The following is a 23,652-nucleotide window of genomic DNA, read 5'->3' as shown; positions in this document are numbered from 1 at the left end:
TTCGGCTTTCTGAAACGAATAATTTGTGTCGTTAATACACGTTGCTAGTATTTAACCGATTTGCATCCAAGCGCGGATTAATCCGCGCGCTGCGACTGCTTTTTATTTCAATCGCTAAGTATTCTTCAGATGCTTTTTCTTTTTTTTTTTTTAATACTGTTTATTGGCCAGATAATAGGTATTACATGTGTATGATATTCACAATAAACGGTGAATTGTTGTTGAGGGATGTTTTAGGCAAAAGTACCGATACGTGACGGTACGACGTAGCCATACAATATTTGTGTGTCGGGGTTACATTTTTTTTTTTTTTTGGTGTTGCATTTATGAATTAGATCTAAGCCGCTGTAGAGCGGTGCTTATATATGATATTGTTTATTTTTCTTCTTATTTCTGACCTGAAAACCTGGTCGTAAAAACAGGTCAGAGTATTCTTCAGATGTGAGAGTTCGCGCTTGACCCGTTTGTCAGCATCTCGCCTATATCAGTTTATTGTATTGACCATTTTAGAGAATTCCACGAGAAATTTTTTCTTTTTTCCTCTGTTATAAAGAATGTAAGATGCGATGTCTGCGAAGTAACGTTGTCTACCAATCGTTTTGAACAGTAAATTTTCGATAAACTCCATAAAGAATTCGGATGTCATTTACTGCACCTACGACCGACCGCGCGCGGTCATAGGGACCAGTCCTTTTAAGCAGAGAGCCATGATGCAAATGGGTTAAGCGAGAGAAACGGTCGTTGCGACGATACCGATAACAAGGTTTCAATCAAGCGAAGAAACTTTCGCATAGATGTAGTATCGCGGACAAGAGGCCTAGGAGCTAGCGGGTGAACCACATGCAATGTCGCGAGAGCCGAGGCGTTCTCCAATCGTACAGTTTTGTAAAAAGGGCCTACGTGACCTTGACCACGAGCGGTCGCGGAACACGTGCGTGGTGGGTCTACGGAAAGACAAAAGATACGCGAGAGCAGTTAGTTTTAGTTTGGAAGTCGGAGAGTTTTAATCGAGAAGTGAGAGAGTGCGAGTTGCGTTGTAGAGTATAGTGTTGCTAGCGTTGTCGAGAGAGTGTGTTCTGCGTGAAAGAGGACGTTGGATCCGTTGTGTCGAGAGTTTTCTAGACTGTAGCGTGTTATTGCGATTAGTTCGTATGAACAGATGGTATTTGTTCGTGATACCAACAAAATTCCAGCCGCCGTTTCTAGGCAGACTCGCGTAGATCCGACATTGCTCCTGCCCGGAGTTTGATTCTTAATACAACGTGTGTCCCACAATATTGGCACTTCTCTGTTGGGTAAAAACGTCCATCCCGTGACCGTGGCCAGGTTCAGCGACCAGTTGTGTCACCTCGAGACCAAGCCCACCGTCACGAATCTCGGGCAAACACAATCGGATTGAATCATAACAACTACTTCTAAGTTTTATTATGTAAGTACAGCTATAATAAATAGTCTAGACTAAAGTATTGGGGATCTTGCCAAAAATTCCAAAAGAAAGGCCCCGATGTCCTTTCATCTCCGACATATAAATATCTGTAGAGGACTTGTATAGAGGAGAGTTTGTTAGTGAGATTTATTGCATGTTATTGCTTGTTGTCGAAATCGTCGAATATATTTAAAATAATAAATAAATATACAGACTATATTCGCTGAGTCGCTCGTGCAGTGTATAAATCGCAAAGTAAAATTGCTAATTAATACTCGATAAATACTCGCTCGCTAGATACTCGTCGATAACTCGCTAGATAACTCGTGATAATTCTTAGATAGCTCGTCGATACTGAACTCTTTTCGGTTGCGTCCGTTTATTTATACTGGTCGGGCGAGTCGGAAAATTCAGATTTGTCTTCGTTCGACGGTTGCACGCAGCGGCGACATTGTTTTTCCCGGTGTTTATTTACTCTTACATTACATGTACCCTACCGATCTTGATACTCCGAGGCAAAACAACAACATGATTTGAATTGTCCTTTACTCAATGTTTTTCAATTGTCCTTTACAAAATGTAACACATCGGTTTATACGTAACAGACGTACGTATAGTATGTGCCATTGAAGTGGACGTGCAAGCGTCTTTATCGTCACCATTTTTCAAAGTCTCACGACCAGCTATTCAACTACACGAAATAAAGAAGAATGTCTCGAGTTAAGGTTCGACGACAGCTGTAGGAAGAAACTCGTATGTCATTTTATTTAACAAAGAGGAAGGGCTCTTATTGGTTTTCCAAAATTCGTAGAACGATAAAAACGATAACCCAACTTGATGTATCGTTAAATGACATCGATGATGCGCGGTCTGAAAAGGTTCGCCCTCTGTCTTGAAACACGTAGGTGTTGGCGGAAATGTTAACCGATTAACTTTATGTTTCAGAGCGAGGAGTCGCTTTCCTCGGAAGGGTCGGCCACCTCGGGTGGATCTTCGAGCTCGACGGAAGATTCTGGCAGCGAGGTCGCGTGCGACATCACTCTGATCGAGAGGCTTATACGCTCGCATCCGATTTGGTTCCTTCCTGGCATCCAAAGAGCCGGCGCTTTCCACTTGTTGCAAGGCAAAGAGGAAGGGGTGAGTGCACTTAAGCGAGTCGATTAGCCGTAAGAAAATTGCAAGCTGGGCAAAGTCTGCCTTGTCTTTATCTCTCGTTTTGTATTTCTCTCTTGTTGACCGACCAGGAAGTTTTCCACGGAAGGTACACGGGCGTTCCGAGCAGGGGGTTAAAAGCGTAGGTAGCGTTGTGAAAAGCTCTCGAGTGCTGCTGCACCAACCTCTTAGAGTTTCCGATGCGAGAGAATTTCATTTATCGCCCCGTTGGAAAGCTGTTTCTTCGATGAAAACTATCGTATTATCGTACTCGGCTTTTCCTATCGATCTTCCTTGCTACGAGTATTTTTAATCGGTCGTGAAGCTTTTGCTAGGACGTGTCATGGAGATTTAAAAAATTCAAATAGCTTTAACTCTGTTATTCTCCTCGCTTCTTCTTCGCTTTGTATCTCCTCGGGTATCTTCTTTTTTTCAGCTATTCGTTCCGTAAAAAAGCGTGGAATACACAAAAATGAAAACTACGAAAATTACATCGAGTGATAAAATATTTAATAACTATTATATTCTATACTAACCGGTTTGATTTTGTTTGCTATTTGATAACTAGTATATTCTAATAAGGTCTATCAAAATGTAACGTACGTTCCAAATTGCATAGACCCGAGAAATACAACAGCGTTAAAATCAGCCAGATCTATAGAAGGCTAAACTGGTTTCACGCGGCGGTACGTGTATCGCGGTACGCGTATGATAGACACTCAATATACACTACACGTGTATACCAATGAATCCTTTCGCACGACACACGCCGATTTTCAAAAGATACAGCACCGCGGTACCGATTTCGCCGTCTGCTAGTTTCCCAACAACTTCAGCCGCCGGCGATAATTTTGCCAGATCAAAGAGCGATCGACACAGGTGATCCACGCAGGAACTAGACGAGACGAGCGATACGTAGCTCGCGATACGTGAAACCGGCCTTGATGCTTCCCTTTTTCGCAATCTCTTTTCTTTCGAGACTCGATATTTTCGAAAATTCAATATTTTCAAGTTTAGTCGCCGATCTATCTTCGCCATACTACAACGAACAAGTTTACGGAAGATTTATAACTCGCGTTGTCGATGATGCATTTACGTAACAGGAGACAATGGGGAAGAAGGGCGCATTGCGAACAACGAACAGCGAGTAAAGAAGCTGTTCAAGTAGCCACGAAGGGAGAGCGCCGCCATTAAATCAGCTCCGGACGAAACAAAGAGTATGAAATATCTCGCGAGCGATTGTTCCACCGGCGTTTTTTTGTTTACTGGAAAAACTACTCCCTCGGGACTGCAGACTTTTCCGACGCTTTGATCGGTCACTGATTCCGCGAATATTTTTCGTCGTCTGGCATTGTTCGACCATGGGAATGAATGGCGGCCTAGGATCTGTTCGTTTTATTTACGAGGAGAATTTATGCCAGAGTATCTCCTCGCTTTAACGTTCTTCGTTGATGATCTATAACGCTTAATAAAAGCGGGATTTTTTCCTTTGAATGCTATTTGATAATGGAAACAGCGATGACAGAGGAAGGTTAGGGGAATTTAAAATATATATACTCGTTTTCTTCTCTCGCCGCTCCGACATGCGTAACGCTCTTTTACGGATAGTTTCACCGAAGGACGATTTACGTAGAGATTTCAATATTTTTGAAAGTTATTTATTACTTGTGTTTGTTAAACGAAAGACGTCAGATTTTTGCAATTTTTCGATTTCTCGAAATCGTAGATTTTCCTATGATAAACGAGCTTGTTAAAGCAACAAGAAGAGGTTACGATTCAGCTTATCTAAGAGAATCGCGTATATCTAAATTTTCAAGCATCGAAATTTCTCATCTTTCAAAGTCGCAACACGCGAGTCGCTTGTTTCTTCCGTTTCTCCCACCACTTTTTCTTTAAACTTCACGGGCATCATCCTTTGCACGTTCGATCTTCCATTTTCTGAAATTCCGACACACAAGAAAATATCTTGTTCCATTCAAATCCTCGGACATGGAACTCGTTTCTCACTGCTTTTCAATCCTGCAACCACTAAACTACCTCTCCTTTATAAACCACCTTATTAAATCCTTTCCATCTCGCTCGAACACCAATTTCCCAATTTCATTCGAACTGTCTACCCAATATAACACACGGGGGTGTAATTAACGACCCTTGTACGGCGTAATAAGGATGCTGGCGTAGATGGTCGGCAGATCAGCCGTGGCCAAAGTGTCTGCGAATGCATCGACCGTTTGGCAAGCAGCACCGTTGCAGCCGGCTCGGCTTAATATGCGGTAAATGCAAACGGCAGACGTTGCCTCGACGAAATACGACTGCCTAAGCCGCTGGCAACGTTCCAGCCCGTGGTCTGCCAGAAAATACGCATAACAAGTGGCGTTGTTAGCGCGGTTCCTCTCGCCAGGGATTTTCCTCCAGCGTTGCCTGCTTTTTGCCCGATTTGAACGTTTGTTCGCGCTGAAAACGCACGTGGCACGAGCATTTGTCGCGTGACAAAGTAGCTGACCTTTTCGAATACCATACATTATCCGAGCTAGATCGAATAGACGAAGAGCAACACAATGGCTATGTTTGGCGCGATCTCTTCAACTAGTTCTGACATTTATTCAAGTAGCGGATTTTAGACCTTCGACCGAGTACACAGATCTGAGATAGACCCGAGCAAACTAGAAAATATAGTACTAAAAATTTGACGATTTGAATATCGTTACACGTGACACGATTATTAATCCGGTGCTTACAAGTACGTTGAAAGTATGTATTTTGCTCTTTTATATTCGATACCAGAAACGCAAGAAGCGTCAAGGATAGAGAATTAATGATCATGTAGGCCGTTCATTCTCAAGTCTTCGTAATTTTGTTACGTTGCCAAAGAATTAATAGAGCGTAGAATTTTGTCGTGATAGCTTTTCGTTGAAGGACTGACACTAATACTAGAACCACCGGCAACGCATACCTAAACGTACGATATTTTTCACATTTTTATCATCTGCCCTGTGCTTGTAGTCCGACTACTTTTTAATTAGATATTCCGTATACCGGAATCGCGATAAAGTTAGATAATACTAAAACAACGTCGTTAATGCGCACATAACGTCGACACAGTTTTCCATCGGACGCACCAGCCAGCTGGACTCCCGTTCTTCCGGTTGTGTTAGATAAGAACCGATCAAACTTCTCCATCTACGCAATCCGTGTACCCGCTTTCCACTTCTCGGCGAGAAGCATTGTTTCCATGGCGGCTATCTCTCTTGCCCGCCGCAGGAACAATCGCGTCGAGCCGTGCATGGGTCTTATCTGACACGCGAAGAAGAATAGAAGTCGAGGCGACTGGGTCCCAAATGGAAAATCGTGTCAATGCCTGGCGTTCAACGTCGCAAAGCTGATTTCGAATACGCCTCGATACTCCGCAAGTATTAGACTTTTTACTAATTCTTGGAAAATGATCTTCTCTATCAAGATAATAGTTCTTTAATGTTGGCAATATTTATCCAGCTATAGGATTATTCGATTGATTTAAGGGACGTGTTAATTATCAGAGGCATCGATGCGTTTAATTTAGAATTTCTTGCGTATTACAAGGCGACTAAAAGTGTTACGAAGATACTGGTTCATCCAAGCGAACAACGCGTTGTTAGTTGTAGATCTTTTCCATGTTTATGCAAGTATTGGTATTTATTAGAATTTATGAGAATTCTTCTCATTGAAATGGTTAGCAGTTAACCCTTAACGCTTCAAGCGCCACCGATGTGCGGCGCTCAAAAAATTCCACTTAAAAAATTCACTCAAAAAATTTCAATTATAATTAACACTTTATTAATCGGTTATTTTTATCGCCGACAATCTTTCTCATTATTTAAGCAGTAATTTGTTATTTGGTACTAAGGTACGTTGCTCAGTTGCGTTGCATTGTAAGCTGCCACAGTTTTATACCAATTTGAGAAACTTACCGTTCGCGACGAACGAAAAGAATGCTATTGGAGAGTCTAAGCCGAAACACAGCCGGCGCCAAGGAGAATCTGCGCCTGAGCTGCCGGTCGGACGTGCGTATGCTGTCGAATCGCTAGCGGTTTGTAAAGTGTTAATATAAATATTTTAATCAAAATTATATTACTTGTGAGATGAATAAAGATTGTTTCGAATGACTTTAATATTATTATTTACATGTCATTGTAGCATTTCGAATCTGGCACTTAAAAACTTGCAAGTCCAAGTATGATGAGAATAAGTTGGAGTTGCCGGTTGATATTCGCAATTAAAAGTCGGAGCGTTAAGGGTTGATCGCTATATAAACAGCCTATCGCCGTACAAAGAGTCGTCCGAACGACTTCTTTTATAATTTAAACGATAATCTTCCCTCTGACGACTTCCACTTTTTTAACGACATCGTTAAGATCTCCTCTCAGAGGTTGGACAGAGATCGCTTAACTGCATCTACCAAAAGTAATAACTTTTGAATTAGTTTTGGAGACCGTGTCAAGACGAACGAAAGATCACTCGAGAGGAAGCTGGAGCTGAAGCTGGAGACTAGACTAGACTAGAGGAAGGGGCCAAAGAGGCGAAAGCAGCGAGGTCAAGATCCTCTTGGAATTGTATCAAGATGGAATCGAGGTTTCCCCGTGATAAAGCCTGTATGGAAGCAGGGTCAAGCCTTTCATATCGCTGGCTTTATGCTCGGCGGAACGAGATCAAGAATAGATAAAGACTCGTGAAAAAATTGAGGATCGGGTCAAGATGGAGTAACGACTCGAACGGTGATAAGAATCGCAATGAGGAAAACGGTAAATCGAGACCAGGTCGAGCGTTTCTTTTAACACAGGATCGATTGGTCCCCGGTGTACTCTCCGTCGGAGAAAGTTCCACGAACCGTTGAATCTAATTAATTTACCTCGCTTTGAGTATGGCGAAACTTGAGACGAGAAGATGGCAATTTCTTTCTGCGTCGACATTATTCTTTTCCTTGATATCGTTCGGTATTACTAAGTGGTTTACGTATCAAATTAATTTCTTCGCCAGATATTCCCTCTTAGTGGCTGTTTCTTTAAACCGAGATCCAATGCAAGCAACGTTTCTTCCTCGTCATACAGATCGAAAGATAATGGAAGCAATACGCGGTTCGGTATTTTATTTTGTTTCAATTATAAAATCAACTATCGTTGTATCGTATCCCGCTGTATTCGTTTATTCGGTCGAGGTTTACGGCTGCTGCAAACTTTTTGCGTATGTTACACGTTCTTACTATGCTAGTTTATTGCTCACAGTTAAATTTCAATTCGCTATCTATCCAAGTATATTTATATCTCAGTTCGCTATACAGAAGTACCTAAAAAACGAATTGTAATTATTTAAATCGACGAGTGATATGATCATCTACAATAATTAAATATTTAAGAAAATATCGATATTTTGATCTTAAATACGCCCATAGCTGTACACCAAAATAAAGGAAGAAGGCTAAAATGAACAATGATTCGTAGATCTGCTCCAGGAAACACACAAAGGCGATAAACAAAGATAACAACCCTTGTCTTGATCGTTGAAGAACAATGAAAAATCGTAGAATCGTCAATCCTTCGACGACATCCACGAGAACTATCCCGATGGATGTTTTATATTGAAAGGGACAAGTCTCGTGCTCGATCACTTTCCAGTGATTTCTCTAGTAGCTAGCGGTATTTTTTCCAGCCCTGTTTTTCGTCGAATAATGGAAAAGTGCGGGGGCTTGGCGCGGAACTTGTAATCAGCGGGGGTGGAACGGCAGCGAACGAGCCGTGCCATTGTGGCGGCATTGTTTCCCCACTGACTCATTGTTTTCTAGCTTTGTTAATCGTCCCCCGGCTACCCCCGCGGCCGCGGACGAATGGCACAGGACCGAAAAACAATACGGCTCGCAATTACTTCTCCATAGACGAGACACCGCCACCCCCGACGTGTTGAAACGCGGATCGTGATTGCACGAAACGGCACAACAACGGAGAGTGGAGAGGGATCCGAGTTGAAATTATCGCGACTGGCGGTGATTCGTGGATGGATACAACCGTCGAGTATATGATTAAGAATGGAATGAGCGGTAAAGTTTCAGAAAAAAGCAAAGAATGGATATTTGAAAGTATTTCTCTTTTTTTTTTGTGGGATCTCTGAGGCTAGTTTTATTTTGGGATAGGCGAGGGAAGGATCGTAACGATATGGAGATTGAAAATTCCTTGGAAATTAATTTGACAACTGGTAACTAGATTTTAGATCTGCATCGCTTTAATCCGCGAAAGAAACAATTGGAATTTTGCGAGCGAGTTATAAAATATTTTTGAAAATACATTTTCCATCGTTGGAAAAATTTCTTCAGTTTCGTTTCAATTTTATTCGTGGCAACGCATCTTCTTTAGCACATTAGGAATCTTTTCTTCGGCTGAAGCTGGGAAGAGCTTGAGACACGGGGAATTTGAGAACCGTATCGGAATTAAAAATACCCGAACGAAGAAATCAAACCTGCAGCTTCACCCAGATTCCATTTCCCTCGAAAACAGGGAAGAAAAGGAAAGAGAAAGAAAGAAGAAGAAAAGAAACGAAAGGGAAGGGAGAAGCACGGATTCTAAGATTAAAACAAACTGTGCCTCTGTGAGGGAGTTTTTTGTTCAACCGAAAAAGGAAAGAAAATGAGCAGAGATGGAAACGGGTCGAGCATAAAGAAGCTCTTCCTGCCTTTCTTATCCTCTTTGTCCTCTCTTGCTCTTCTCCCAAACGTCAGTCGCGAGAAGTCGACGTTCTATCGACGCGGACGTAGATTTCCGGCTGGAAATGTCGCGGAATTATGCAAGGTGTTTTGTCTGTCGTGGTACTACGCGATGTCTCGCCTCGGTTTCCTTTTTCTCTCGAGCAAAAGCAGTTATTCTTTGCTCGAGACACGAGGATTTGGCTGCTTGCAGGAAATTTATGGAGCGTAATAGGAATGAGGAAACCGCTAGATAATAATAAGTGTCTCTCGCCTTTTGTGTTCTTCCTTTTTGTCTCAACTGTATTTCCGCGGAAAGAAAGGTTTCGGTATGATAGAAAGAGAGGAAATGGAGCGACAAGAAGAGTATCGTTATTTTCGCGCAGGATTGCAATTTTCTTTTAACCCTTAAAATCTAAAAACCAACGAGGATGTACTTATCGTATTTTTCTCCCGTGAGATAGTTATAAATAACTTTTCATTCGCGATGATTCTAAATAACGTAGGAATGTCATTAATTCGAGATGATAATATGATAAGAAAATGTGCATCTAGTACGCGCGTTAAGAGCAAGTACCTGATTATTAGATTATCTTTGTAGGTTTTCTTCTATGGCAGACTTTACAACTCAAAGTATTTGTATTATCGAAGATTCAACAACTTCCAGCGATTTAATTTTCTGTTATTTTTGTTACTAAACATGTTTGAGTTTGAAGAAACCATGTTCGTTAAAGTCCAAGGTTTCCCGTGATAAAATATACGTCTCTTTGGAAATAGAATGTAAGCGGATTATTTGCGAGAAAATAAGTTCCCTAGGTTACAATCAGTCTCCTCTGCGTACCATTATTTTCACAATTTCTTACTTTCCATCGTTACGTTTGCTATTTCTTTCCGCTATATCAATTTGTCAAAATTCGACAAAAAAATAAATAGTACTTGAAAAATCATAAACGCAAGAAATATATATTTTTAAAAATAACGTGTAATATACCAATTGTAAAGAAACAGCATCTTTTGACCACTAAAAACCTTCTTCCACTAAAGAAACTAAAAATACCACTAAAAAAATTTGTATAATTCTAATCTCCTCTTGATGTTTCCAGAACTTCGTAGTCCGCCAATCAAGTCAGAGCGACACGATGGCCCTGTCCGTGCGGCTGCCACCAGGAAAGGGACCGTACATCGAGCACTACCTGATCCAAGCCAACAAGGGGAAGCTGAGCTTGGAGACCAGCGAGAACAGGTTCGACAACATCCCCTCGCTGATCGCCCACTATTCTCAGTGTTGGTGAGTGGCCTCTCTTCGTGTTCACCTTCCACTCGACCGGATACCATCTACTACTCTACTACCTGCGCTATCACAACTTCCTTTCCTTGCCATTTATTTACCACGAGCTCCTTCTCATCTCCTATGAAAATTCTACTTAATCGAATCTTTCCATCTCTGCAAAGGCTTTTCCTCTTTCGACGTTGCGAGGCAGCATGTTTTTATAGTTGTTCCATCGTCATTGAAAAACGATATTGAAATTTTATACGATTATAGACAACAGCCGATTATAGAGAGACAAGAGAGTATAGATAAATGACAGGAATTTTATACATACGCTGTTGGTCAAAAGTATCACGACATTCGGTTGAATTAGCTCGTACTTTACTCGTTGAAGGATTCTAGCAAATTTTAGTTTATTCAGTCTTTTAGGTTGTAAGGTATATAGGATGTAAATGAAGTAACAAATTGATGATAAGGTAACTAGAAAAGGCCGGAGAACTCTGTGTGACAAAGTACGCGAAACAACGAAGAGAATATGCGTGAGAAAATATCATAAAAGACAAATTAGCGAACGTTAGATACGATAGTTGCTGCTAAATGGAGTAAAAGTGAAATTTCTAACGTGCATGTTCCAGCAGATAATGGAAAACAAGGAAGTTCGACGTAACGTTTTCTTCGAGTACTTTATTTCCTCTCGTTCATCTAATTACCTGCGACCGATAGTTTAACTTTTCTCAGAAATTTCGTTCTCTTCTCGGTGAAACTATACAGCGCCGTACTATAAATGAATAAAAAATTAGATTAGAATTGTACGTTCGTCCCAGCGATACCTTGATCGCACCACCCTTACCTTGAACTCATGGAAAAGCAACAATATAGATGAAAAAAGATTTACTTGTATTATTCGTAATTCATCAGGTTCTTCTAACATACAAATAATATTAAGACATATATATATATGTCGAGTTATCATTGGGGTTAAGGGCGTTTAACGAATCTTCATTTGGAAGCCATTGTTTTTATACAATATAGATGATAGTTAATGGTACAAATATGATTATTACAGAATTTGACAATTAACCGTGGCGATTAAATACTAGAGATGTTAATGACAATAATCTTAGGTTCAATAACGAATACACGGGATAGCAAATGCGTTTTCTTCCAAAGTCTAAGTCGAACTGAACTTACTTGTCCACAGTTCAAGTGTAACTCAACTTACTTGTCCACAGTACAAGTAGAACTCAACTTACTCGCCCACAGTGTATTTTCGCACGTTCGCGGGGAGACGCGATCTCGGTGAAGCGCGCCAACGGGAGTCGTAAATTCCCGTTACGATTGACGAATCGACGCCACGAATCGTACGATCCCCTGATTTCTGTTACGATAATAGGGGTGGTTCAACTGAAATAACGCTGCGGTTGACAGGTTATAATATATTTATATCGATCCAACAACTTCGGTGATACAATGGTGAATGCTTGTACGAACAACGACGTGAGAGTACGACCTGAGACTCTTATGGTATCGTTGCGTTGACTGGATGTGTTCAACCGAACACTGGATGATGGTTGATGAGAAGGAGACTTGGGATGAGAGTTAGAATCCGACTAGAACGAGACTTGACTAAGACTAAGACTGCGACTGCCGAGAGTATAACTGTTGATGACTGCTTGAGCGCCTGCTCGAGAGTGTTGGACTGCCCTTAAGGTGTCTCGGAGGAAAGCTTGGTGTGGGTGTGCCCTTTGACTGATGAACGCCGATTCGTTGTTCACACTTTTCGTCCAGGAAGTGAGGGTAACGATCCGCGATGCTGATTGGTGATGACCCGCTCTAATGAACAGAATATGCAGAAGATTCCCACCAACGTAGAGCGGCGGTGGACTTTGCTCCAGATGGGAAAAACAGCCTTTTATGATGGACATGTGTTGGGTTTTTCCCATCTGATGACTGTCCGCTTTCTCCGTGATTCTTAAGAGCGCCTAATAAACTCAAGGACCTTTCCAAGACCCAGCCATAAACTGCAAATACTTTTCGAATTAGAGAATTCTCCAGATATGCAATTAGACTGGCAAACATGTGTGGAGACAATGCAGCTAAAAGCTAATGTCTTTATGGTGGGTCATTGGGTCTATTGAGAATCGGGATGGCTGTAGGTTGACCGTTGGCGGCCAGGTAGCGAGGGCTGGCGTGCAGATGTCCCGCGCGACGTAACACACAGTACAAGTAGAACTCAACTTACTTGTCCACAGTACAAGTGGAACTCAACTCATGGACTTTTCTCTGTACCTCTCTGTACCCCTCGGGTCAACTATATTTTGAAAAAGAGTCCCGTGACCCTGGCTACGTTTAACGACCAGATGTGTCACTTCGAGCCCAAACCTACCGTCATAAATCTTGGGCAAACATAATCGGATTAAATCATAAACAGTTCTTCTAAGTTTTATCATTTAAGTACAACTATAACAAATGATCTAGACTAAAGTATTGGGGAAGTTCCCAAAAGTTCCAAAAGTAAGGTCCTGATGTTCTTTCATCTCCGACATATATATTCTTTACATCACAAAGTTTCAAGCGAAATAATAGTATCCCACAGGTTTTAGTATCTTCTCGACGATCTTTTATTTTTCGGATTTGCCTCGGTTCTCCCTAAATAAGTTTCTTTCTGGTCGTTTAATCGTCTCTTCGATCAGATCTCCTGATGATTCTGCACAGGATGTGTGCACGTAAAGACCATCCACAAACGACCGCGACCAAAATGGGATCACAAGACCGAGTCCACGTTCCACCGAAACAGAATCCAAAAGAAAGATCGTATCGATGATTAGCCAGCAAATGTAGTCGGTGGCGATCGGTAGCGTTGCATAATTTATCGAATTCCTCGAGTATGCGAGTGCAGGCAGACTCGATACGCGAGGTGAAAGTCGCAGCCGGATCGTGTTCGGAGATAATTTAGGCGGCTAATGGGAGCTCTGGAAAGCCAGGTTCGCACTGTTAGCGTCGTAAGCCCCGGTTTTCGTGATAATCGACGCGCCGTTTTTCCTTCTAACGATCCCGATTAATGATTCATGAGCGTTCCAGCCGTTTACCTCCTATCGTTCCGCCGATCCGATCCGATAACACGGTAATCGTACCGAGCTGCCCATTTTTGCTTGCTTCTACATTTTTTCCCTGCTTCTTGTTTCGTTTCAAGTCTGGTGCGATGATTAGAGGGTAGCAGCGACGTTTTGTAAACGAACCGCGCGTATAATAACTGTCATTAGATCGTTGATTGTTCAATTTGCGTTTACTAGGTCGGGCAGACTGGTTAATTGCTGTGGATTATGGTCGCTTATGGTAGCCATTCGAAGCTTGAAAGCGAGCACAGTCGTTGTGAAATTATATGTACCCCTGCACGTGCCATGGATTCAGTGCATTTAATGGTTCACTCGGTAGATACGCGTTTGATCCTGTGATATACCGTTTTGAGATTTTTAGATTTGCAAATTCACATTGGTCAATTTTCGAACGTAGCAATTGTGTCAAAGTTAACTTTCTCCGACTGTTTCGACCACTCGCGGAGAGACGCGATCGCGAGGAAGCACGTCAACGGGAGTCGTAAATTCCCGTTACGATTAGACGATCGACGCCACGAAATGATCGATCCCCTATTTCGATTATGATAATAGAAGTGGTTAAATTAAATATGATACTGATATTATAAATTAAAGCTTATTCCAACAACTTTGTAAAGAAGATAGCTAGGATGGTGCGTATGTATAAGTTAAGTAGGTGACTGATCCAAGGGTGGAAATTCGGTCAAGAGATGTTGACTGTTCTAAAGATGGAAGATCAGTGAAGTTCAGTGACGATGCTGTGGCGAAGGAAAGCTAGTGATGGGTGTGTCTAGCGCACGGGACCATCGGATTTGTTGATGACAATTTTGGCTAGGAAGGCAAGGGCAATAGGCATTGCTTCTGATTGGATAATAAGAAGGTTGGTGGACTAGGAAGGGTCTTAGCCACCTCCGAGAGAAAGTTGCTAGCGGAAGATACCTTAACTACGAAAATGCCAAGATTTATGGTGGGTCTCAATAACTAACTCCGTAACTTTCTCGATATCTAACTAACTGCCAGTACAAATGGAACTGCCCTTATATAGTCCTCTCCCCACCTCTCGGGTCAATCTTTGTTTTTAAGGAGAGCTGCATAATTATTCCATACCTCTGTTGTTACATGTCCGTCCCGTGACCATGGCCACGCTCGGCGACTCATTATGTCATCTCGAGCCCAAGTCCATAAACGTCATAAACCCTGAGTACACACAATCAGATTAGCATCTTACAACTATTTCCTGTTTTAAGGGTAGCTACAGTAAAAGTCCGGGCTAGTCGGGTTTTCCCAATCACTGCAAAAGAAAGGCCCCGATGTCCTTTCATCTCCGACAAATATAACATACAATCTTACTACATATTACATATGATTGCATATAATCTTTATTTGAAAATACAATATATATGTATTTATTTTTTTAACGATACATACGAACACACACACACACACATATTTTTTTAGATATATCGTTATACCTATTTATTTGGTGTCTCAAAAATATATTTCAATTAAAGTCATTCAGTTAAAACCAACTTCAATCTACTAAATTATGTAATAAAAAAGAATGAAAGGGATTGGCAATTATTAGGGTTAATTGACGCGCACTTCCAAGTACCTCCCGTTATATCAAAATCTTCTCCTCGACTCCACCGTGTTGTGCGATTAACGAATCATTTATATTACCGTCTCGATTAGCTTCGGACGAGCCTCTCGACCGCTAATTCGCTCTGATTTATCTGTTTCCCTTGGTCGGAGCAGTGACGAATTGCCGGTCCAATTGACACTGCCAAGGGCGATGCGCGAGGCCAAGAATAGGCAGCAGCTCTCCTCCCTGGCGCTTCTGGGTCAGGAATTCTGGAGATACCCGATGGCGAATCCGAAACCACCGGAGAGCAGCAGCAGCAACACGTCTAGCTTAAGCAGTTTCCGGGGTGGTAAGTCGGAGTAAAAAGTTTCATTGGCTTTTTTACTCCATTTTTATGTCTGAACTTAACTGGATCTTTTAATTTGCTTATGGGAAGAAATTATGATTGTATGTAGTTTTTCGTTCTGCTAAGAGAAATAAGAATTAATAGCTTTTCTTTATCGAGTGCGTTTTTCTTACACCGGAATGAGTATTTGGTATTGTTTATTTCAGGTAACAATAATTTGAATAACAACAATAACAATATTCACACGCCGACCACGGAGAGTATCGTGTTGAATTTGGCGCCAATCTCGTCGCATGATACCCGTGAGTGACTGATTATACAATTGAATTACCAAATTAAAAGTTTGCTTTAATAACAACCTTTCGTTTATATCAGCATACTAATATACAAAAACAGTGACAATATTAACACGCAACAATACAGAGAGATTTCACGACTTTACCAAATCGAACGCCAAACCAAAAAACCTACCCACCTACAATCCTCATCCAGCCATAACTTTCCTTCTGCCTCTTGCTCAATGAACCTTCGGAGACCAGAATCTCCAGAGAACAAAAATAAAAACTATTCACGCACCAAAAATAATCCCGCATCGCCTTATTTTCGTATGCAGGAAGCTCGTCGCCTACAGGCGCCTTGACGACAACCACATTCGCGTCGTCGTTGCCTCGACAGCCTCGTCCAACGCCACCAAACACCTTAAATTTGACAACCTTCAACGAGCCTCTGGACCTGAAGAAAGAGAAGATCTCACCAGGCGACAAACTGTCTCAGAAATTAATCTCCCCTAATCTGGTGCAGAGCGTTCGTTGTCCTTCACCTGTGGTTCACAACGTGGAGAGTAACGTGCTGAGTCCTGTCCAGGACACCAAAGCCAGCTTCGAGTCGAAAACCATGGCAGAGACTTCGAAATCGACGATGGTCGAACTGTCCAGGACCAGATTCTCCTCTGTCAGCACTTCCATGATGAATTTTCATCAAAACGTGTCGACGTTCAATAATCTGTCCTGCACCACGTCCCCTGTACTACCTGAGATAAGAAATATCATAGCGGAGAATCATTCTCTGGGACAGAACGTGAAAACGCCACCTCCGCCGCCTCCGAGATGGGCCAAACCCGCGATTGGCCCGAATCAGAATAATTTCAGCGTTACTACCACCGTGACGTTCAATGTCAATCACTCGAATGAGATCGGTAGCTCTCAGGTAATTATTTGAGAATAGTTTGGAAGATTAGAGATTGGAAGTTTGGTATTGGGGTTGACGATGACGATGGATCCGATGAGATTGTGGCTTAGAAGACGGGATAATTTAATAACTGTGATTAGATTAGAAAATTGTTATTCGTCCTTTGTGTTATAGAATGTTTAGCGATTTATCTTAACACTTAGCCAACCGTGCGCGCAGAGCGAGCTATATGCTACTCACAGCACTGGACAAGCCAGTGTCCACCATGTATTTTTCCAAGCAACGAGGACTAATATTCACTACTTGTAAAACAAAGAAGTCTAGAAACTATTTAACTGGTCGATTATATTTTGCGGTAATGATTTTGTTTAGCGATTTCGCATATTATTTGTACAAAATATCGAATTAAAAGTAGGTATTAAAAATATAAAAAGATATAGGTAAAATTAAAAACATTAAAGATGACAAGAGATAAAGAACACGACTTGAACGTGAAATTAAACATTCATAATGCATTTTAATATTTTCTTACAGTGTGGTATCGTTCGATTATAACTTTATTTAGTCAGAACTGATAGTGTAACTTTTTATTTAATTTCAACACCATTAAATTGGTGTATTTTATTATATAACGTACTTTATAAAAGCAGAAAAAGCGTCGCAATTAATTGGGAACAATTCCAGGTAAATAATAACAACAACAAAAAACGAGAAAACGCGTTGCTAAAGTCAAACGGAGAGATGTCCCCGTTCGGTTGGCTAAGTGTTAAATATGTGTTTTATTTTCTTCACCTATGGTGCAACCAATTTCTCTATGAACTCTGTATTCTTTATCCACTGTTAATTCACAACACTCTGTTCAAAATCTATTGATTTCCAATCGAACAATAATAAAATGAAATCACTGACTCTTTGTCTTTCTCTTTCAGAACACCCCATCGGACCCCAACACTTCTCTGTTGAGCCCACAGAGCGCCACATCGAACAAGTCTCTGACCTCGAACTTCTCCGTGAAGTCACCCTTGTCTCCGACGACGCCGATACTCTCCCCAATGTCAAAACTAGTCCCAAACACAGGCGCCAAGACGCCCAACGTTCTTTCACCAACTACGCCATCCAGTACGAGCAAATCGAAACGAAGACGAGACCGAGAAGCTCGAAAGAACTCGCAACACTACCAGGAATCTGACATTTTGGAGTCGTACTATCGAAGTTCGCCTGGAGACAAGATTTCCGATTACGAAGATATTTGGAATACTACCGATCAGTCGAACCATTCCACCTGGTCTCCCAACGACAAACTGGCCAGGAATGATGGACCAGCGAATCCTCAGGACCGACTGAGGAACTCGAACGATCGACTGATGGCCCCAGACAGAATTGCAAATACAAATTCCGAGAGAAATTTCAACGAACGACTACCAACGAGCGAGCAGTTGATAGTGAGGAACGACAGGATGATCGTGAGAAACGATAAGTCGATTGGAAATGAGAAATTGAGTTACAAAGAGATGACCAGTCCCGAGTTTAGCAGCTTTAAGCCTGCTCAGGAGGTGAAGCCTGTGGAGCAGAGCAATGGATCGCCGGAGGAAACAGGAATGGGAAGGAGACCTGATCTGTTGTCTCGAGTCTGTGAGTATTTAATGCAGAATCGGGTTTATTTGGCGCAATTTATATATCGTAGTATTTGTACATTATAATAATTGATAGGTGGAACAAACTTCTATTTGAATTCATCGAATTTATGAATGTAAAAGAGCATAATAATCTGCAGTTTCGAAATTGGATATATCAATAAATAATAAGCAAATTGTTCAACGATCTTCGCATATGCACTGCCACTGATTCAAAATTATCGTTTACCAAGCAGGTAGCGCGAATTCCTTGAACAGTCCCAGCACGGTGACACCTCCCAGGAACAAACTAGGCTTAATGCTGGCCAAATCAGAGAGCAACAGCCCCCTGACACCAGAGTCGAAGCAGGGTAGTCCGTTTTACGCGGAGCCAGCGGACGCTATCGCTCAGAACGCGGCGATAATACCAAGAAGACGACCTAGGAACAACCCAGCAACGAATAAATATCGACACAGCGAACCAGGGTGGCTACAAACGCCAGTAGGTGCAAATTCTAATCAGCTGCATCCGATCGACTGGGAGGAATCGGAAGAAACGGAAGATAAGACGCCTCTGATCTCGTCTTCCGTGGATAATCTGGCCAAGAGACTCGGCACCAAAGAGACGAAGAAGATTCCACGTGCCAAGCCAGTACAACCACCAAAGATCAGGACCAAGGTGTTCAACGACACTTCCTGGGCCGTGGACTCCAGCTGGGAATTTATCGGTGCGATACGACTTCTCATTCATTATGTATTTCGTTATTTATGATTTTGTGAAAAGCGATGATTTCTCTAGTTGGAGATCTATCGTTAAATTATCGCTTCTTCGATCCTTTAAATAATTTTGAGGTGAACGAGGAAAAAAATCATATCGAAAGACATGAACGAAGAATCTAACACCTTGTTCAAGTTGTAGTGCACACATACGCGATTTCTTTTCGAATCAACGAAACCGACATCGTGTCGTTACATCAAACACATCGATAATACACCATAATATAGCAACGAACAAGCAACTTGAAACGAAAGATACGATCGAATCTCTTGTCCAATCTTTACATAACATCAGCAAATCATGTCGCAATGAATATAACGATTCGCATAATCTAATCTCTATTTGAGAAAGTTTAGACAAGCTTCCGATAAATCAACACGTTCTCTTCTGTTATATAAGAATTGTATTCTGTTCGATTAGTCAATCAATTACACGCATGTAGATGCGCAAGCTGTGCGCGAAATTCATTGAAAAGTCAATTTTCTTTCTTTGTAAACGATGAATATAGAGGATGGATCGATAGGAGCAACGATAACGACATTTGATAATATTTGTTCAGGCAACGAAGGAGACGACTGCGATCCGGACTATGACTGTGATGCAGATTACGAAGGCGACAATGTGGCCAGAAAGTTTCCGGACGAGGAGTGCGACAGGGACGTTGTTGGGAACACTTTGACCGTTCAGAGTATCATCCTCCAACGGTAAGTTTCCAGCCGACATCATTCACAATTTGCTACTATTTCTTGTTATTTACAGTCATCAATGGCACTGATAATGGATGCTTAAATCAAACAAAGCTGTTTAAATTCGGACGAGAGAAACATATTTCTTATATCTGAGGGACTGCTGCTATAAGGAGATAAAAGTCCACTTTCCAACAATTTGCGTTGGTCGATAAAACCTACTGAGAGTCTAGCCAATACGAATCACTTGACGAGTGTTAAAGAAAAAATATTAATTACTATACTGCGAATGTTTATTCGATTTTATATTTTTATCAACACGATGAAAGAAATGGAATCCAGATAGAAATTTGTTTCGTCTCCTAAACATCATACTGAATGGTCTACTTTAAATATTACACGTCTCTTTGCATATTGTACGCACTCTGTAGATTTTTGGAATCTTAAATTCCCCCAAAACGCAGAAACATTCGCAGTCTATTAATTAACAGCTTTAGCAATAAACTTGTACATATCTTGCCATCTTTAAATTTTAGTAAAAAGTAGAAATGATCGTGCGTGAAAGATTTCAGCAATTTTTAATGGGATCCGCTTAAAAGAAATTCATTTCTAACGAAGCCGAGCAATTTTTGGGAGAAGAACCGCAGAAAAATTACCGAATGTTACTATACCATAAAAATACGTGAAAACAATCAATGACGCGACTGTAAATTGTTTAAAATAATTATCAGTGATTTTGACGTATGTCGAACAGGTACCCAGAGCTGTTGAAACCGCCAGACACGTCGGAGTCGCTTTACAGCGACAGGAACTCCTCGTACGACAACGTCGAGAAGAGGAACGAAAGAGAGGAGGCTGGAGACACCAGGAAGGACCAAACTTATGACTCTTCCGAGTGGGAGACGCCATTGGAGACGGACGAAAGCGACGTGGAGAGGATGAAGAGGAACAAGAGCTTCAAAGAACGACTGGACCCTCTTCTCTGTAAGTGTACGCGCTTATATTCCCTTTCTTGCTCTAGAAGACAATAGCAAACGTTTAAAAAGAGATGGAAAAATGAAAGAACAACAGATAGAGATTTTGAAAATATACCACCGTGAATTTCTGAAGATTATTTTATTCTTTTTTATAGCATATATAACGTATCTTTCAATTCTATTTGTTCGATACAAACTCGGTACTCTTCGATCGTCGATAGTACTATTAGTATGTATTAAACAGTGTTCATTTCGCATAAACAAAGTATGCTAGCCGAACTGGAGCACGCATGTAGAACGTAGAACTGGAACATACGTATAAAACATATTTATACAGCGATTTATCGACAACTGTCAGTATCGAATGACTCATAGTCAAAGATCCATCGAAGTGCATTGCCAATGCATGGCGCAAGTGTATCGGAAATCGCATCCAGAAGGTCACGAGTCGTAGATGACACAGTCGTGACCGATCGATAGCTCAAGACCGAGAGGAAGGCAATAGTGGGATGTGTCATAGAAGAAGCGTACCATTGTGTTGACTATCGCGAATAAAAGGAGCTTCCGAATGGATTATGACGTTGCAACGACAACCGATTCTAAAGAGAAAAAGAACCGCGTTAAGAAGAGATTGTCGGAGTAAACGCGGTCACGTTACACGCGTTCTGATTTCGTCGATCGTTCTATCTAACGCTAGATGGATAATGCGTCTGATGTTATATGCTGATGACTACGCTCGTTTCTCGTCTGGAGGTGGAGATAAGAGGATAAGAGGTTGATGATCGTTTTCAGATGATCTTTGTCTGCGACGCATGCCGTTTGTCGAACAGGAAACGCTGGTGTCGATGTTCGTTGATGGGTTTTAAAAGGACTCGATATCTGGCTGTGGGCAAAATAGAAAATTCAAACGTTTGCAAAATTAGAGTAAAAGGGGTAGCAGGGTAGAAAGTTACAGTAAATTCGAAAGTTTGCGAATATACGAATTGGCAAGTTAGAACATTAGATCAGAGAATCAAGAAATGAGAGAATTAGAAGAATAAGATGGGAGATTTGGAAATGAAGAAATTTTTTATTTCAATAAAAATGTGGAAATCGAGGAATCGAAAAATTAGAAGATTGTAGAAAATTGGAAAAGTAAAAAGTTCGTTGTTTTAAAAACTTGATAGCTCGAATATATTCGATAGTTTATAAAATGAATATAAATGTATTTGGAGAAAAAATAAGGGAATCCAGGAATCAAAGAGCTGACACGTTACAAAGGTGAGAATACTCGATAGTCGAAAAAATATATAAATTAGGAAATTAGACCAAGGAATTTGAAAGCAAGAAACTAAGCAGATTAAATATGCATAAACATGAATATTCATGAACACTCTTGCATAATTAATAGATTAAAACTGGAATTAATTGATCTATACAGACAAACTGTAAGCTTTCGTCATCCAACTGTATGAATAACAATAACGAACGAATAAAACGTAACGTTTTCCGTTGTTAGAATTTCGGTATTGACGCGCAATTTTCCTCTGACTGCGAGCAAACTTCCAAAATTTTCCATCGATCGTCAAACACTTCCTTCCCATGGAGATATCACAATGCCGACCCCTTTCAAACGGTAGTTTACGATGCTCAATGGAGGTGCGATAAGGAGGCTTAAACTCAGGCAGACCCTGTGACTCACAAAGTGCACGTTGCCCCCTAAATTTACTAATTATTAATTATTAATTATTAATTCCATTCGGTGCTTTTACGTACTGTCTCTTTATTATTTTATTCCGTCAATGGACAAGCAACGTAAATGGAAAACGCCAAAAATTACAGAATGCAAAGGAAGAACACTACCGATGCGTATCCTCCTCAAGTTGAAGACTATGTAATTCTCTTACGTTTCTTCTTGGATTTTATGTTGTACATTTGTAATTATTGTCTTGATACAAGGACGATCTGAAGGTATTAAAAATTGTTGAGCTTCCTTTTATAGGGAAGAACGAAATAAAATTATGCTAAACTTATCTTCGTAAAAATTCACGAAGAGAAGGATACCGAAGATCGACGAATTTTCTTTTCATAGAGAGCAGTTTCGAAGATTATCGTTCTCCTATTCAGTGAAAATTTCTTTTGTTGTAATTTTACGACTTTATCGACGATGCTTGCAATTTATAATTAAATTGCGAATATTGTAATTGATAGAAATATCGTAAATATTTTACAATAATATACTTGCAATGCTATAATTATAGGACAATAGTATTTATTTAATTTTAATGATAAGATATTCATTTTATTAACAGAAATGATTAATAATTTTTGACTAAACTCCAATCCTCTCGGACACTATTCGAAATGCAAAATTTATTGCTCGATAAATTACAACTAAAAAAATGTAGAAACAAAATTCGTAAAAGGAAGAGTATGAAATAAGCATCGTCCTTTATTTACTGTTCACAGTTTCGTGACAAGAGAAATCGCCAGTGGCACGCGCAACAAACGCATCAGTTAAAATAGAAACGTTTTATCTTCGGTGTCAATGTAACACACATGGCGGAAATCATTTTATTATGCCGCGATACACGCGTTCATCGCGATACGATTATCATCGCCTTGGGCACGCGTGTCTTTGTAAAAATTCGTTACCGTGCTACGTTTCAATCTCATCCATGTTACCCCATTTCTTCGCGAAATTATCTCGCCTAGATGTGGATCATCGAAATTATGAAGTCACTGTGCCACGCGCTTGCGAAGGAAACGTAGAAATCCAGTGCGTAATTATGCTATAAGTAGATTAAAGAAGTCGTTTCATAAAGAACGACAGAACAAACTATCATCGTAAAGT

General features: G+C 40.8%; 1 protein-coding gene across 17 annotated transcripts in view; it reads left to right on the top strand.

Moving 5' to 3' along the window:
• LOC122571183 (protein sprint) overlaps positions 1-23,652 on the top strand; it is a 209,019-nt gene that overhangs the window by 175,334 nt on the left and 10,033 nt on the right. For 14 of the 17 annotated variants that reach the window (XM_043734592.1, XM_043734591.1, XM_043734590.1 and 11 more), the window contains 9 exons: positions 2,372-2,563; positions 10,388-10,572; positions 15,405-15,580; positions 15,784-15,879; positions 16,191-16,783; positions 17,695-18,397; positions 18,633-19,106; positions 19,716-19,860; positions 20,597-20,826. In XM_043734592.1, the coding sequence (XP_043590527.1) occupies positions 2,372-2,563; positions 10,388-10,572; positions 15,405-15,580; positions 15,784-15,879; positions 16,191-16,783; positions 17,695-18,397; positions 18,633-19,106; positions 19,716-19,860; positions 20,597-20,826 (2,794 nt within the window). Of the gene's footprint in view, positions 1-2,371; positions 2,564-10,387; positions 10,573-14,280; positions 14,617-15,404; positions 15,581-15,783; positions 15,880-16,190; positions 16,784-17,694; positions 18,398-18,632; positions 19,107-19,715; positions 19,861-20,596; positions 20,827-23,652 lie in introns of those variants that run through there. The other 3 variants (XM_043734589.1, XM_043734600.1, XM_043734605.1) reach the window with 2 other exon arrangements.

The sequence above is a fragment of the Bombus pyrosoma genome, linkage group LG9 (genome assembly GCF_014825855.1).
Source record: "Bombus pyrosoma isolate SC7728 linkage group LG9, ASM1482585v1, whole genome shotgun sequence".
Classification (NCBI taxonomy): Eukaryota; Metazoa; Arthropoda; class Insecta; order Hymenoptera; family Apidae; genus Bombus; species Bombus pyrosoma.
The sequence above is the reverse complement of the archived record's forward strand: the minus strand, read 5'-3'. Positions and strand labels throughout refer to the sequence as shown.